Source organism: Nothobranchius furzeri, chromosome 3, assembly GCF_043380555.1.
Source record: "Nothobranchius furzeri strain GRZ-AD chromosome 3, NfurGRZ-RIMD1, whole genome shotgun sequence".
Taxonomy (NCBI): Eukaryota; Metazoa; Chordata; class Actinopteri; order Cyprinodontiformes; family Nothobranchiidae; genus Nothobranchius; species Nothobranchius furzeri.
In genome coordinates this window covers 81,816,208-81,830,186 of record NC_091743.1, presented here as the reverse complement: position 1 = coordinate 81,830,186, position 13,979 = coordinate 81,816,208, and the positions used below count along the sequence as shown (strand labels likewise).

The 13,979-nt window shown below is 42.0% G+C and overlaps 1 protein-coding gene across 1 annotated transcript; it reads right to left on the bottom strand.

Annotated features, from left to right (window-relative positions):
* Positions 1-696: 696 nt before the first annotated feature.
* On the bottom strand, positions 697-4,578 carry LOC107384558 (CD59 molecule (CD59 blood group)). Its single transcript, XM_015957871.3, has 5 exons — positions 4,431-4,578; positions 4,264-4,347; positions 2,581-2,682; positions 2,382-2,455; positions 697-1,355 (listed from the first exon to the last, which is right to left on the bottom strand). The coding sequence occupies exons 2-5, from the start codon at positions 4,316-4,318 to the stop codon at positions 1,233-1,235; spliced, it is 354 nt and encodes a 117-aa protein (XP_015813357.3). The 5' UTR covers positions 4,319-4,347; positions 4,431-4,578; the 3' UTR covers positions 697-1,232.
* Positions 4,579-13,979: the final 9,401 nt, after the last annotated feature.

Below are 13,979 nucleotides of genomic sequence, written 5' to 3'. Positions count from 1 at the left end.
CTAGCCCTGATTACAGTATAAATAATCAAAATGTGTACAGTTTAGTCGTTAGAGTCTAAGGCGCGCTGATGAAAGAGGATCACTGTCACACAAGAGCACTCGGTAAGGCTCTCCTCGGAAAAAGCGCAAACAACATTTTATGTTGAAAATCCGTTTCCTGTGGTGTGATTCAAGAACTTGACCGTGACGTCAAACACCCGGAAGTTTTGTTTTAGAGTGTTTCCTTGCGTTACGTGACTATCGTCGATAAAACTGGCACGAGACGCTGAACACTAGTACAGATTTGAGTTAAAGTAGAATCTGTTTATTAGGCCATGTACCGTTAAACCGTCGTTTTAGACTAAAGTAGATAAACAGCAAACCTACGCACATCATTAACATAATATATAAAATCAATACAGCAGGAACGCTTCCAGCTATCAGCTATAAAAGCACAATAATTCATAAAAATCAGACCAACAGACAGCTGAGAGGCTTCTGTTGTTCGTTTAAAATATTATTTTGTTTTATTTAGAGTAAATAAAATATTTATGGTAAACATTTCATAAGCTACTACAGGAGAAACCATTTTAACCACATTTGCTTTCATAACTAATTCATTCAGATGACCACCATGTCCCCACATTAACACGCTTTCTTTCAACATGATTTAAAGTCACACATATTGTAATTACAAAACTGAGTAAAAGTCCAGAGTTTCGTTTGAAACATTTATTGATTTAAGCTGAAGCTTCAGGTTTGTCAACATTTAAAATAAAATAAAATCACAGAGTAAAGCAGAAGCGGGTTTTTGGAAAATCTGATCCAGACTTTCTGCATTTGGAAACATGAACAGAGAGTTTAGGATTAAAATGTAATCAATCTGTTTGGTTAGACGGAACCATAGATAACATTCTGAACTGAAATCATCTTCTCAGTAACGTCTCACTTCTGTCTGTTCAGGAAACCACAGAAGAAGAAACTCTGCTTCATCTTCAGACTGATCAGGGCACTTAATCAATCAGGCTGATTATTCCTCCCTCCTGCTGACGACACTCTTTGTTCTTCTCTGGTTACACAGAGGTAAACTGATCTGACATCAGCTGAGACTGATCATGGATCAGTTCTGAGAACCTTTCTGGTGTGAATCTGATAAGAGTGATGGATTAGCACTAGTTAGGTTTCACGCTGAGAGATGGACCACTGGATTAGAGGAGCTGTTACAGGGAACACCAGGGGGTGCTGCTCAATCTTCAGTGGACACACCACCACATGACCATAACTGAAGCCAGCAGGCCAAGCAGAGGTCTTGCTGCAGTAGAAGGGGCGGAGTTACACAGATCTGAGTTGCAGCACTTGAAGGTGAAGCTGGATACCTGGAGAATATGAAAAACAGAACTAATCAAACACAAGGGACACCTTTGTTTATTGGATGCATGTTGACAGGTACAGGAAGTAGCTCAGAATCATTTCACAACAGAAACAGAACGGTTCTGAAAACCTGAGAACATTTGTATCATCAGAGGCCCTTAGTTAATCTATGTGTATTTAAATGTTTAAATTCTGCCACCAGAGCCAAAAGACTATTAAGCTACTTCTCCTTCAGCTCCGCGAGGGAGACGCATTGACAGAGACGCTTTTCTTCTAGATTTCTTCGTCAGCTGAGGATTGTTGCAAACCAATTCCCCACCAGGACAACAGAGGGTGTAGCACTGTTCTGAGGTTTCCTGCCACCATTACAATCATGAATCCGGTCCACAATAGTGTATCTACTATTGTGTTTACATTGTTTTAATGTATTTCAGATTATTTCTAAAACACATATTTGTCCCTCGTTCCCCTCCACCTCTTCATGCGATCGGCACCTCTAAACCCACGTTTCTTGTCTTTTCCGTCCACAAATAAAATGCTTGCTGCATATTTTTGTACTCCTTCAGACACGGAGAATAAAAGTTCATATATTCAGACTTTTTCCGCAATGCGTTCTTCAATCTGCTCATTGTCTGCTGCTAAATATCTCTTTATTTTTTGAAGCGGAAAAGACGAATTTACAGGATGCAGTGTCCTGACCAATCACGAGCTTGCGTTCTCCGTCGAAAAGACGACAGTTAAAAATTAGGGCGTGTCTCCCATCATCCTCTGTGAGACCGTCGGAGAACTCTTGTTCCGACGCGTAATGGTGTTGCGCGTCTCCGTCCAGACGCAGATGAATAAGTGTAAATTAGGCTTTAGAACTGAGTTAGAGTCCAGACTCCAATCCTGGTGGCCCTGTCTGTTGTTGTCAGCCTTTCTTGGGGTTCCTGTTAAGTTCTGGTTCTGTACTGAACCTCAGTCTGAATAAAACCTCAGGGTAAATCAGGTTCCTACTAAAACCTGCACTGGTGTTTCGAAGGAGCTGGTACCTGTGGGAACATCTGAGCCAGGCGGTTCCTTTCGCAGTCAGAGTACTTCAGACACTTACGGTAGGTCATCCCACCTGCAAACCACAACATAAACAGACTCAGTTGCCGGACCACCTGATATGGATTCTTTCTGAGGATGTGAACAGGTGGGGTCACTCTGGTTTTTGTCCAATTGGAGCCCAGCTCTCAACAGGTGTACCTCTCTCATTGAGCGTGAGGCAGGCGTCATCATAGCTGCAGTCTCGCTGTTTTGTGCAGCTGGAGGTGTAGTCCTTACAGGTGTAGCAGCGAATGGCTGATCCTGAATGGAAACACAGGTCGTAGAGGTCATAGGTCAGAGATTAGAACACTTTAACTGGAAAGATACCAAAGAATGTTTGATGATGTCTCTGAATGTTGGCAAGAATCAAAGTATATATTTTAACCAATTTACATTTGGGTTCAGTCAGTCAGGTGGTCAGTCAACGAGTCAGTTGGTTGGTCAGTGAGTCAGTCGGTCAATCGGTGAGTCAGTCGGTCAATCGGTGAGTCAGTCGGTCAATCGGTGAGTCAGTCGGTCAGTCAGTGAGTCAGTCGGTCAATCGGTGAGTCAGTCGGTCAGTCAGTGAGTCAGTCGGTCAGTCAATGAGTCAGTCGGTCAGTCAGTGAGTCAGTGATTCAGTTGGTCAGTCAGTGAGTAGGTGAGTCCAGGTCCAAACTGGAGCCTGATCCAGATATTGCCACAATACATTGTGGTGTTGTGTCTGGAGTTTAGTAACATCTGTGCTGATGACATCACAATCTGACTTGACAGCAGCTGATGGTGGTACGTATCCTGTTACAACGACAACGCCAGTGAACACCCTTGGTAAATGCTTAACTTATGATGATATTTGACAGTAGCATGTGCTGGATTACGTAATCTATTGTTGACTAGCACCGCTAACCTGCCTCCATTGCTTCTGCCATACCTCTTCAAACCTCTGTGTGTTTCATTCACTATCCAGTCAGAGACAATCCCTCCACCCATCCACAGCCATGTTTCAGTGAAACACATGATAAATCATTGATGATATTCAGACTTGTTCCTCATCGGCGCTTCAAACCCATCCATCATATTTGTGAGAAATCACTGATTTCCCATTATGATCGATGAAAACAACGGTTTAAACTTCCTCTCTGTCCATTTTGCTGCTGCTCTACATCTCCATCTTCTCCTGAAGTCATTAAGTATGAGGAACCGCTGTTTTGGTAAGTGAGTTTTTGACATGTGTAGTAATAGTAGTAGTTGTTATCAATTATTATCAGGGTACTATGGTTGCCCATCATAACAAGCTATAAAAAACTGAAAAGTAGAACAAAGTCCTCCAAGCAGCAGCATCCAAACCAGAATAAAACATCACATAAAAGAATGCCTTAAACATAAAACAATAAAGAAAATTACCCAAACAAATAATTATTGTAACAGAAAAACCAACTTTATTTATGAAGCACTTTAAAAACCCGTAAATGGGAAACAAAGCTCTACTGCAACAAGTTACGCTCTTCTAGAACTGATATTTTCTAGACTGGACCCAGACTCTGAGATGCTGCCACCTGCTGGTCAGGTTTTGCTACTGTTCAAGTGTTTCTTTATTCCTCAAACCTTTAACACACGAAGTTGTGATTGTTTAAAATCTGTTGTTGTTTTCTTGTTGTTACTTTACTTTTATTGTTTTCCATCATTGTATCATTTTAAATAATTGGTTAATTGTTTTTGATATTTTATCATAGTTTTATTGTTATTTTGCTGTTGCTTAAATTTTGTTTTTATTGTCCCTATTTTTGACATCAACACATTCAGAGGTTTGTCACTAAAGACACTAATAAGCAGTTTGATCACTAAACTCTGAATCAAACATACCGAGTCCAACCAGAGACAAACAGATCAGCAGACAGATCACCAGGGAGCACTTCATTTTCACTTCAGTGCAGCTTACAGACTCATCTGCAGTCAGACAGAAACTGTTAAACAAGCAGGAGAAAAACTCTGAGTTCTGCGTGTATGTTGTGTGAGTTCTGTGCACTCACCGAGCAGCAGCAGCCCAGCCGATCCGTCACCGATGAAGATGAGGAGCAGAAAATGAGGAGAACAGACTTGAGGCTTGGTGCTGTTTCAGGCCACTCCCATGAGGAGGAGCCTATGTTTGAAGGACAGTAGCCGTCGTTGGCTTCACCGCTGACACGGACAGAGGAGCGTGAATTCAGACAGAACCTGGAGCTTCAGGTAACTACATTCAGTTCCAGAGCGAAAACAAGTCGGAACTGGTTCAAGTGCCGGATCTAGGATTTTTCTGGGTAGGGGTCCATCAAGGAGCCACATGATTTCACACTGGAAATTACTATTTGACTCATTAGTGAGTGCCACTAGTGTTTAAATTTAGAATAACATCCACCTATAATCTGATCATCAGACAAATAAATGAGTGATGGGACAGGGGGGCTAATCAGATTTCAGTGGGGGCCAATGTCCCCCAGGACTGCAATAACTGGTTCTAAACCTGTAGCCCTCACTGGCACACACACACACACACACACACACACACACACACACACACACACACACACAACCAGCAGTCAGACCACACCTGTCTCTTAATAGACATTTTCAATCTCATTTTTGATTCTGTTCACTCACACAGGTTTTAAAAAGAGTTGAGCAGTTTTGTTGTTAAATTCATGTTTCTTACCACCTAAATGTTTCCTAACTAACTGCAGTTTGTTTATTGCAGTTTTTTACAGACGTTAGGACCCATTTCTCAATACCTAGGTCACATTTGCAAAACTCTACATACAACGTGCACAACAGAAGTCTATGTGGGCCAAACTGAGGATCAATCATCGTTGCTTTGGCACAAAATGCGTTGAGTGACTACATCTCTCAAATGTAACGAAGGCCCTTCTCACTCAGACACAACAACTGCCAAAACTCATTGTACTAACAGGACATTTTGCACTTGCTTACTGTTCACAAAACTGTAAAATGTATGTTCAAAACAATAACATACAGCAAAACTGAATATGACAGCAAAATCCAACAGCAATGTGTTATTGAAACATAAATGCAGTTTAACCAGCCACAGCTGACTCTAACTGTAGATGAACAGCTGCACAGGTGTTCCACTTTCAATGTCATTATAAAAGTAGCCAACGCCAACATATATAATTGTATGGGACAATGTGGCATTTCACCACTCCCATGCAGTCACAGAGTGGTTTGTGGCCCATCCCAGAATGGAGTCACTTTTCCTCCCACCTTACTCTCCATTCCTCAACCCCATAGAGGAATTCTTTGCCTCATGGCGGTGGAAGGTGTACGACCGTCATCCACATGATCAAATGTCCCTTCTGGATGCCTGGACATATCAGCAGTAAATTGCCAGGGATGGATCAGGCATGCCAGAAGATTCGTTCCTAGGTGTATTGCCCTAGATGACAAGATGTGATGTGGATGAGAACCTGTGGCCAAATGGAGAAGACCGAGTAGATTAGCATATTGAATCTTTATCAGTGGATGTTGTGTTTACAAAGTCTTGTGTTTTGGAAGTACTTCGTGCAAAAACAAATACCATTAAAAATAAATGAACAACATGAAATATTGACTAATTCTGCATCATGTCTGATTCATTCCAGTAACATCTATTGGAAGTATGAACAGAGATGTGTCCTTGTTTTACACAAGAAAATGTAATGCTACATATTGTTAGTGTTTTTTAGGTCTTTGTTTTGTGGGTGACAAAGTGTTTGTCGGCTGTCAACCTTTGCTAGTGTTCTGGAGGAATGTGTTTATTTGAGACCTGAATGAAGCGTTTTGGTGGTTGTAGTGCATTTTGAATGTGAAATGAACTGTTTTGCCAAGCTGAAACTCAGTTAGGAGAACTGTGTGAAGTGTCTAGCAGCAAAAGTGACATTAGTATTGAGAAATGGGTCCTAACGTCTGTAAAAAAAACTGTAAAACTCCATATTGTCTTCATTTTTAAAGGGAATGTGAAACTTCTTGAAACCAACTTCAGATTGGGCAAGAAAGTGCAACAGTCCTTATATGTGAACATTTTAAATGTATTAGCAGCCCTTTCTGTTTGTATAAATGTGGAATTCTTCTGTATATTTTGTTAGTTCCTAAGTAAATGTGGCAAAGAATAAATATTTGTTTGAAAATATTGGACAGCACAGAGGAGACCAGGCTAAACTGCATGGTACCATCAACTCTATTCTGTTGCTGGATTCATCTAATGGACTGTTTCCATCTGATTTACCGTGTGCTGAGCTTCAGAGCTACTTTTATCTGGAAGGCTGATGGTATTGACCCTCTCAGTCTCAAAATAAGTTTTGATAAAAGGACGAACAACTAAGTCTTTCAGGGGTACTTCTGAGTTAAATGCTTATGAAAAACGTATGTGGAGTAACCAGGTAGGTAGGTTTTAACGTTGCAAATCTGCAACGCCTGCCTGCAGAGGGTTACGCAGTTTTGTGCCTTTGGGGAAGATTTGTGTGGTGAACCTCCTGCCCCTCCAACACTCCACACCTTTGCCCCTGTGCTTTTACGTGACCTGGAGAAACTTGTAAACTCTGTGAAACCAGTTGGCTCCATTGATGGTTCTCTGCCGCCACGGTTTCCTCAAGCTATGCAGAAAACGGATGTTCAGCCAATTTTTAAAAAGCCTGGGCTGGACCAAGCAGACTTTGCTAATCTCCACTATATTGCAAAGCTCTCAATCCTTTCAAAGGTTCTTGAGAAAATCGTCCACCTGCCACTTGTGGCGTATATGGAAACCAACTCACTGATGGATGTGTACCTATCAGCTTTTAGACCAAACTATAGCACTGAGTCGCCTTGATTTGTGTGCAGAATGACATTTTGGAGACGTCTGATTTGGGGTCCAATGTGTTGTTTCTAGATCTTTCAGCAGCTTTTCACACGGTGGACCATCAGGTACGGTTAGACCGCCTTCAGTGTTGGGTTGGTCTGCCAGGGACTGCACTGAACTGGGGAAGATCTTTGAGTGTTTTAACATCAACTACCATATCTATGCAGACGACTGCCAGATTTATGTGGTGATTTATGGAGCACACACCTCTCAGAATTTAATTGGTTGTCCTGCTGCAGCGAAGGGGTGGCTATCTGATAACTTCCTGAAACTAAATTAGTTCTATTTGACCCAAGAAATCTAACCCGCACATCATTGGTTCCAATTTTTTCAGCTTTTGACCTCCAGCAGCAGTGGCGGTTTTACCATTAGGCATAGGTCAGCGGCCGTCTGGGGCCTCCTTATGTTGGGGGCCCCCTAGCCCTGACTTCTGGCATCCCTCTGTTAATGCCACAATGGGCTATTCCTTCAAGATGCCGATGCACAAACAGGAAGTGATTGGTAGTCATTCCACTCCAATCCAGTTTATGGCAGTAATGCACCAAGTTGTTTGCCAAGTGCCATAAGACCACAAATAAGAAGAGAAAGCAGAAAAAGAAGAAGAGAGGCAGGAGCGTTCGTAACAAACTCAAAGCAATAGTCAAAACATTAAGCATGAAATGGAGTTATCCTAGTGGCTCCAATAAGAGAAAGAAGCAGCTTGCTTCAAAAAAGCTTTTATCTTCACTTCTGAAAGTGACGTCGTTTTTTGATGTAAACATCAAAAGGAAGCAGAAAGGAAAGACAATGGAGAATGTTTAAAGGGAGGAAAACATAGACCAAAATGGAAAATAGAAGAAAGAAAAAAAACAAATTCAAAAACGCAGGAGCACTGACAGGAAAAAGAAAGCAGAGCAAATATTAAAGGCACTCAAAGGGAGAGAAAGACAGAAAAAAACAGGAGGACTAATAAAAAGCGAAAATGACTCATGTCAGAAGAGGGGAGAGTTTCGCAAATCCAGTTTAAGGTAAGATTGTCGAAAATTCAGTGTAAGGGACCCCGTCTGTGTTCGCCTTGGGCCCCCAAATTGCTAAATCCGCCCCTGTCCAGCAGTGAGTCACCAGTCTAGGTGTCAAGCTGGATGCTGGACTTACGTTGATGCCGATGCCACGGATAAATGAAGCAGTGAGGGCAAATTTTTTCCAATTGTGACGTCTAACTCGTCTGAAATCTGTGTTGAAACACCTGCAATCAGTGATTCATGCCTTCATCACTTCTCAGTTAGATTACGCAAATTATTTACTTGTCAGTCACATGCCTACGTTGGCCATGAACAGACTGCAGATGGTCCAAGCTGTTGCAGCGAGGTTCTTGACCAAAACAAACTGAGGGAGTCATGTTGCCCCAATTCTGGCAAGCCTGCATTGACTCCCGGTCCTGTTTAGAGTACGGTTTAGAATCTTGCTTTTTGTTTGTAAAGCACTGAGTGGCCTCACACCTACGTACCTGTCTGGCATGCTAAAGCCCTATGTACCAACATGCTCACTAAGGTCAGCTAACCTCCTGTTGCTCTGCACCCCTTCAATGAACTATAAAATGAGGGGGGAGCGTGCTTTAGTGCATGCTGTGCCTGCTCTCTGGAATGTCTTGCCTGTTACAATCCACCAATCAACATCCATTGCAGCGGTCAACACTTAATTAAAAATATATTTTTATGACCTGGCTTTTAAACCTTTAATTGTTTTTTACTCAATTATTTATTTAATTGTTCTCATTTGTATTTTTTAGGTTTTATTGATTGTACAATAACCGGTTTGGTGGTTTATTTGTCTATCTTTGTTGCTGGTTGATGCTACGATGATTGTCTTTTATCTGTTCTTTTCCTCTACGCTATGTGAAGTGCTCTGGTCAGCTCCCATGGTCTTTGTAAATTTGCTTGATAAATAAAATGGCGTGGTATGGGTAGTGGTAAATAAATCAATTCATTCATTCAAAATGTTGTCTAATTGTTGTTTGTTCAATAAAATTTTAAATTTTGCCCCATTTAATTAAAATCAGAGATGCTCAGGGTCCCTGTTTGTCAAATGGTATTTTTGCTTTCATTTTACATTTTCTTTGGCAACATAAACTTATTTTTACTACAGGACTACAATTGCAAAATTGTCTGGACCAATCACAATTTTCTGTGTCAATGTGCTAACGTAACCTTTACGAACGTGGTAACGTAACTTAAGTCATTCATCAAGCCAATCATTTAGTGCAACGTCATCGGCAGGCGCAGGACACCAGTAGTAGTAGGAAACATGGCATTTGATATGGCGTTCCCTGGAGACCTAGACCTGCTCCCTACGCATTTTAGACCCGATTTTCATGGTTACATGTTACAAAGCCGCCAATGTTTTTTTCAATGATTGGACATCTTCTTTATTCATTTTCAGCAACATTTTGATGGATATTCCCAGAAATTAATGGTAAAAACCACACACTGTCACTTTAATTATATATTCATAAGTACATCTTCAATTTAGAAATATGTGTATTAATTGTGTGATACATGACAGCATCTCGGTTTTCCTGCAACTGGCTCGTTCCAGCGAGAATTAGCCAACTGGTGGGTTGACATTTGTTGGATACAATGAAAAATACATGTAATTTCCTGCCTGAAGCCCCTCAGGTTTGGAGGATAGTTTAATGTTTTCATTAAATATCTCATTGACCCCCAAGAACCATAATGTAACCATTTTTGAAGACATCAATGTTTATTGCCATCTTCTTCTTTGCCTCCATCCTACCATTTCTTTCAATGCTATTTATGTCCACTGCAATCGCTCTGGGGTGCCATCACACTCAAAGCTCACCACTGCCATGATGTGTTGCCACTGGAAGACAATAAAGCATATTTTCCATTATTCCACATAACCCACATACACCTCGATTCCACTCACTGTGAAAATGCGTTTTCTAGAGTTCTGGATTGCTATGATTACATGTGAAGTGTCACTGATGTGGTAGCTTATAAAATTATATATATATATATATATATATATATATATATATATATATATATATATATATATATATAAAAGGTACTTTGTAGGAGGCACAGAAGGATCCCTAAACACCTGAGCATGTCATTTATAAAGCAGGAATTGCAGGCAGCTGTGTGTACACAGTGCTTTATAGGTCGGAACATTGCTTTGCATTAATAAATTTACTTTGCTGAAATTAAGTAGAGTTTTGTAAGGATTCTATGTAAAGTTTTATTGATTTTTTTATTGAGGCCCCAAAACTCCAATCCAGTCTAAAACCCCCTTGTTCATCCCCGCCTGTTTCTGTTTTGCTGTAGTCCTTTAAAGTGGTTCTAGACCAACAGTTCCCCAGACTTTTATAGGTGTTTCTCAATGCCAAGGAACCGCTCCGGTTGCCTAAGAAATACGTGATCAGGAACCGCCAAGGCATGTTCCAACGTTCATGTTCTACCCAAGCGTCTGTTCTCCATTTGTTAGCCATTTAGCTAGCTAAGCAAGGATACACGGGAGGTGTCTTGTTGTATCCTAGCCTTGGTCAAAAATTTCCCAGAATACGTTGCAGTATTTTCACAAGGATGGCGGATCAGAAGCTGGCAGATACTTCTGGGGCAATTTTCAAGTTTAAATGTAAGTCGTCTAAGTGTAGCTGTCGGGCTGATTATCGGATTAATTTCTATTTTAGATCCAAAGCAGTTATTTATGGTTGGTTATTTGCAGCTTCGGTAGCTAGCAGGTAGTAACTCGCTTACATATTTAATTTAACGAATATATTCACAATTTTAAAAGTAACAGGCTTGTTTTATATTTATACTGAATCTTAAATGTACAAAATATAACGTTATCTCCCGTGTCACGTGATGTCACATGACTGCCGCGGAAGCAGCGGTCATGTGATGCAAGTCTGTTCTATTTAACTGTTTTTTTTTTGACCTACCAAGGACAGTGTCCTCGAAACCAAGACGTCTCCTTGTGAAGCCAGGCGCCTTGACATCGAGAAACACCCCATGTTTGTCCAGACTTTGAGTTTTGACTCTGCTTTGGGCCCAGAACATTTTCATGAGAAAGGCTATTTTTATACTTTGAACTCTGAAGTTTTTATCCATCCATGCATGTCCAACTTTTGTTTCAAAGAAACAGAACACAAGGGCAGATCTTGCAGGGAAGTTCAGGCCTCCTGTTCTGTTTTTATCTTGAGAGGCGCTGTAAAGATTATTTTCTTTCTTTCTTTCTTTCTTTCTTTCAGCTCCTAAGGTCACAGCAGACCAGAGAGGATACATAATGTCTCTAAAATATTCTTGTTAGTAGGAAGTGTCTGGGGAAACCTCCAGGAGTAGATGATTCTTTTCAGTGAGGAGGAGCAGCAGCTCCATCCTGAGCTCCTGGATGATGGAGGTCCTCAGATTACCTCTAAGGCTGAGTCTGGTCACCCAGAACGATCATTTCTGCTGCCTGGATCCAGGATCTGGCTCTGTCAGCCCACCTCCAGCCACCATCGCTCAGCAACATGAACTCCTCCACTGTGGACAGAGACACTCCCATCATTGAGGACACATTCCACCAGGTTCAGAATCAGGATCCATCTATCGGTTGGATCTGATGTTCTGAGAGAAACTGAAACAGCTCAGTAAGAAGATCTGTGCATGGAGGTACTTTATTAGAACAAACAAATGTAAGAAGCTAAAACCTGAGCCTGTCCACTCTCCAGCAGTCAGAGGAGTTCATGTTCTAAACTTTTTGGTTTTGCCACCAACAACATCTGACTCAGTTCTGTTTGGTTGTGAAAGTGGAAACTGGGACTACAGCAAATGGTTCAGTCCCTTTGTGGATGTTGTTGCGGGGTTTGGAGGTTTTTCAAACTTCCCTGAAGATCTGGAGCATTATTTTAAGGAATCTTTCTGCCGCTGTCATGGTGTGATGGTGGAGCTGGATGACAGGCTCTGCTGTGTTTAGACGTTTAGCTCAGCTTGGATGATGAAAAGCTCCAGTGTGGAACACCCAACAATCGAACAACAAGCTTCAGTGTGACAACAAACAAAGAGCAGAAGAGGACAACAGCAGCAAGTGTGTTCCTGACTCCAACACAGAGGACGTTTGTTTGTCCTTATCAGGCCACTCAGCCCCCATGAATCATTCATGCTAAATCTCCTCTCAGCATCTCTGTCCACTTCCTGCCTACATCCACTCACTCACTCATCTTCTGAACATCTTATTCCTCAGAAAAGGAGCAGGTGGCTATCTCACCTGGTGGGAGACGGGGCTACACCTGGACATGTCTTCAGTCCATCACAGGGACACGTAGAGACAAACAACTGTATGCTTACTCTCAGCTAGGGACAATTTAGTCTCTAGACTGAAATGAGTGTTGTTGGTCTTTGGGAAGAAACCAGGGTGCCTAGAGTACACATACATGCATGAGGAGAGCATGCTAACTCCAAACGTGTGAGAACATGCCATCCCTACTCCTGCATGGGGAAAATATGCTAATTCCACTTCAGAATGAGAAGAAGATGTTAACTTCACTTCTGTATGGCCAAAACATTCCAATTCTCCACATGCATAAGGAGAAAAGCCAAGATGTTAAGTCCACACATGCATGGGAAGAACATGTTAACTTAGCTTCTGCATGAGGAGCGCATGCTAACTTCATGCATAAAGAACATGCCGAGTCCACACCTGCACGAGAACATGTTAACTCAAACCAGGTGCGAATCAACTACCCAACAATAAGTCAGAGTCAGTGTGAACATCTGGAATGTGCTCAAACCAACATCCTCTGAAACAAAACCAGCCCACTGACTGAGCCTCAACTGGGTCCAATCCTACAGTACCTGAGGACAATAACTGTGGTTGGACAGGAACCAGGACACCTGGACACAATGTTGGTCTTAGAAGCTCCTCCTGAAATGCTCCTGTTGTTAGTGTCAACAATAAAGTTTCACAGTCACTCATAGATTCAGATTCAGTCCAAACCAAGCTGATGGGTTAATCCCCCTGCAAGATAATCTGGATGGATGAGTTTGTCTCCTCTGTGCGGAACAACTCACACATCTCATCCTGCTGAGAGGAGGGTCTAGGGGCCGTCTAAGTTCATTCTGACTGATCCTGTGGTCAAGCAGATGTCAGCTGGCTATTTAATGATGCTGGGGGGGGGGGGGGGGGGGTAATGGAATGGGGTAACCCCTGGGTCTACCTCAGACTAATCAGGTGACCTCAGGCTGACTGCCAGCTGATCAGGTAAATATTATTTTGTCTCCCTCTTGTGGCAGCAGGAGGCAGCAGCAGCTCTGGGCCTTTGGTCAGGGGTTTCCTGTTAGACTTCAGCTTTAAAACTGGGTTTCTGGTCCGACTCCTATCTGAATTCAAACAGAAAACCCACACTAATTTGTCGCCATGGTGACACGTTTGATCCTCATGACATGAGGCTAATTGTAATTTGTTATTTTTCCTGTGTTGCTTCCTGTTACTGATTTTGTGTGATTTTGTTCCAATGACAGAGGTAGCTGGTCCTGGGTCTGTCAATCCATGCTAGTACCTGTGTTGATGTGCCTGTGCCTCGTCATCCGACAGCCTCATCATCAGCATCACGCCTAGGGTCAGCAAGCTTAGGTTCAGATCAATCAAGACCTCATGGCTGTGTTGTTGTGTGGGTCTGAATGGAGAACCATCAGAGGACCCTCAGAACAAACTAAAATTTGTATTTTAG

Excerpts from the sequence above, each read along its gene's own strand:
- LOC107384558 (XM_015957871.3), bottom strand. The coding sequence starts at position 4,318 with ATGAAGTGCTCCCTGGTGATCTGTCTGCTGATCTGTTTGTCTCTGGTT. Across the intron at positions 2,683-4,263 it reads TTTGTCTCTGGTTGGACTCG|GATCAGCCATTCGCTGCTAC; the intron begins GTATGTTTGATT and ends GTTTCCATTCAG. Across the intron at positions 1,356-2,381 it reads TGGCTCAGATGTTCCCACAG|GTATCCAGCTTCACCTTCAA; the intron begins GTACCAGCTCCT and ends CATATTCTCCAG.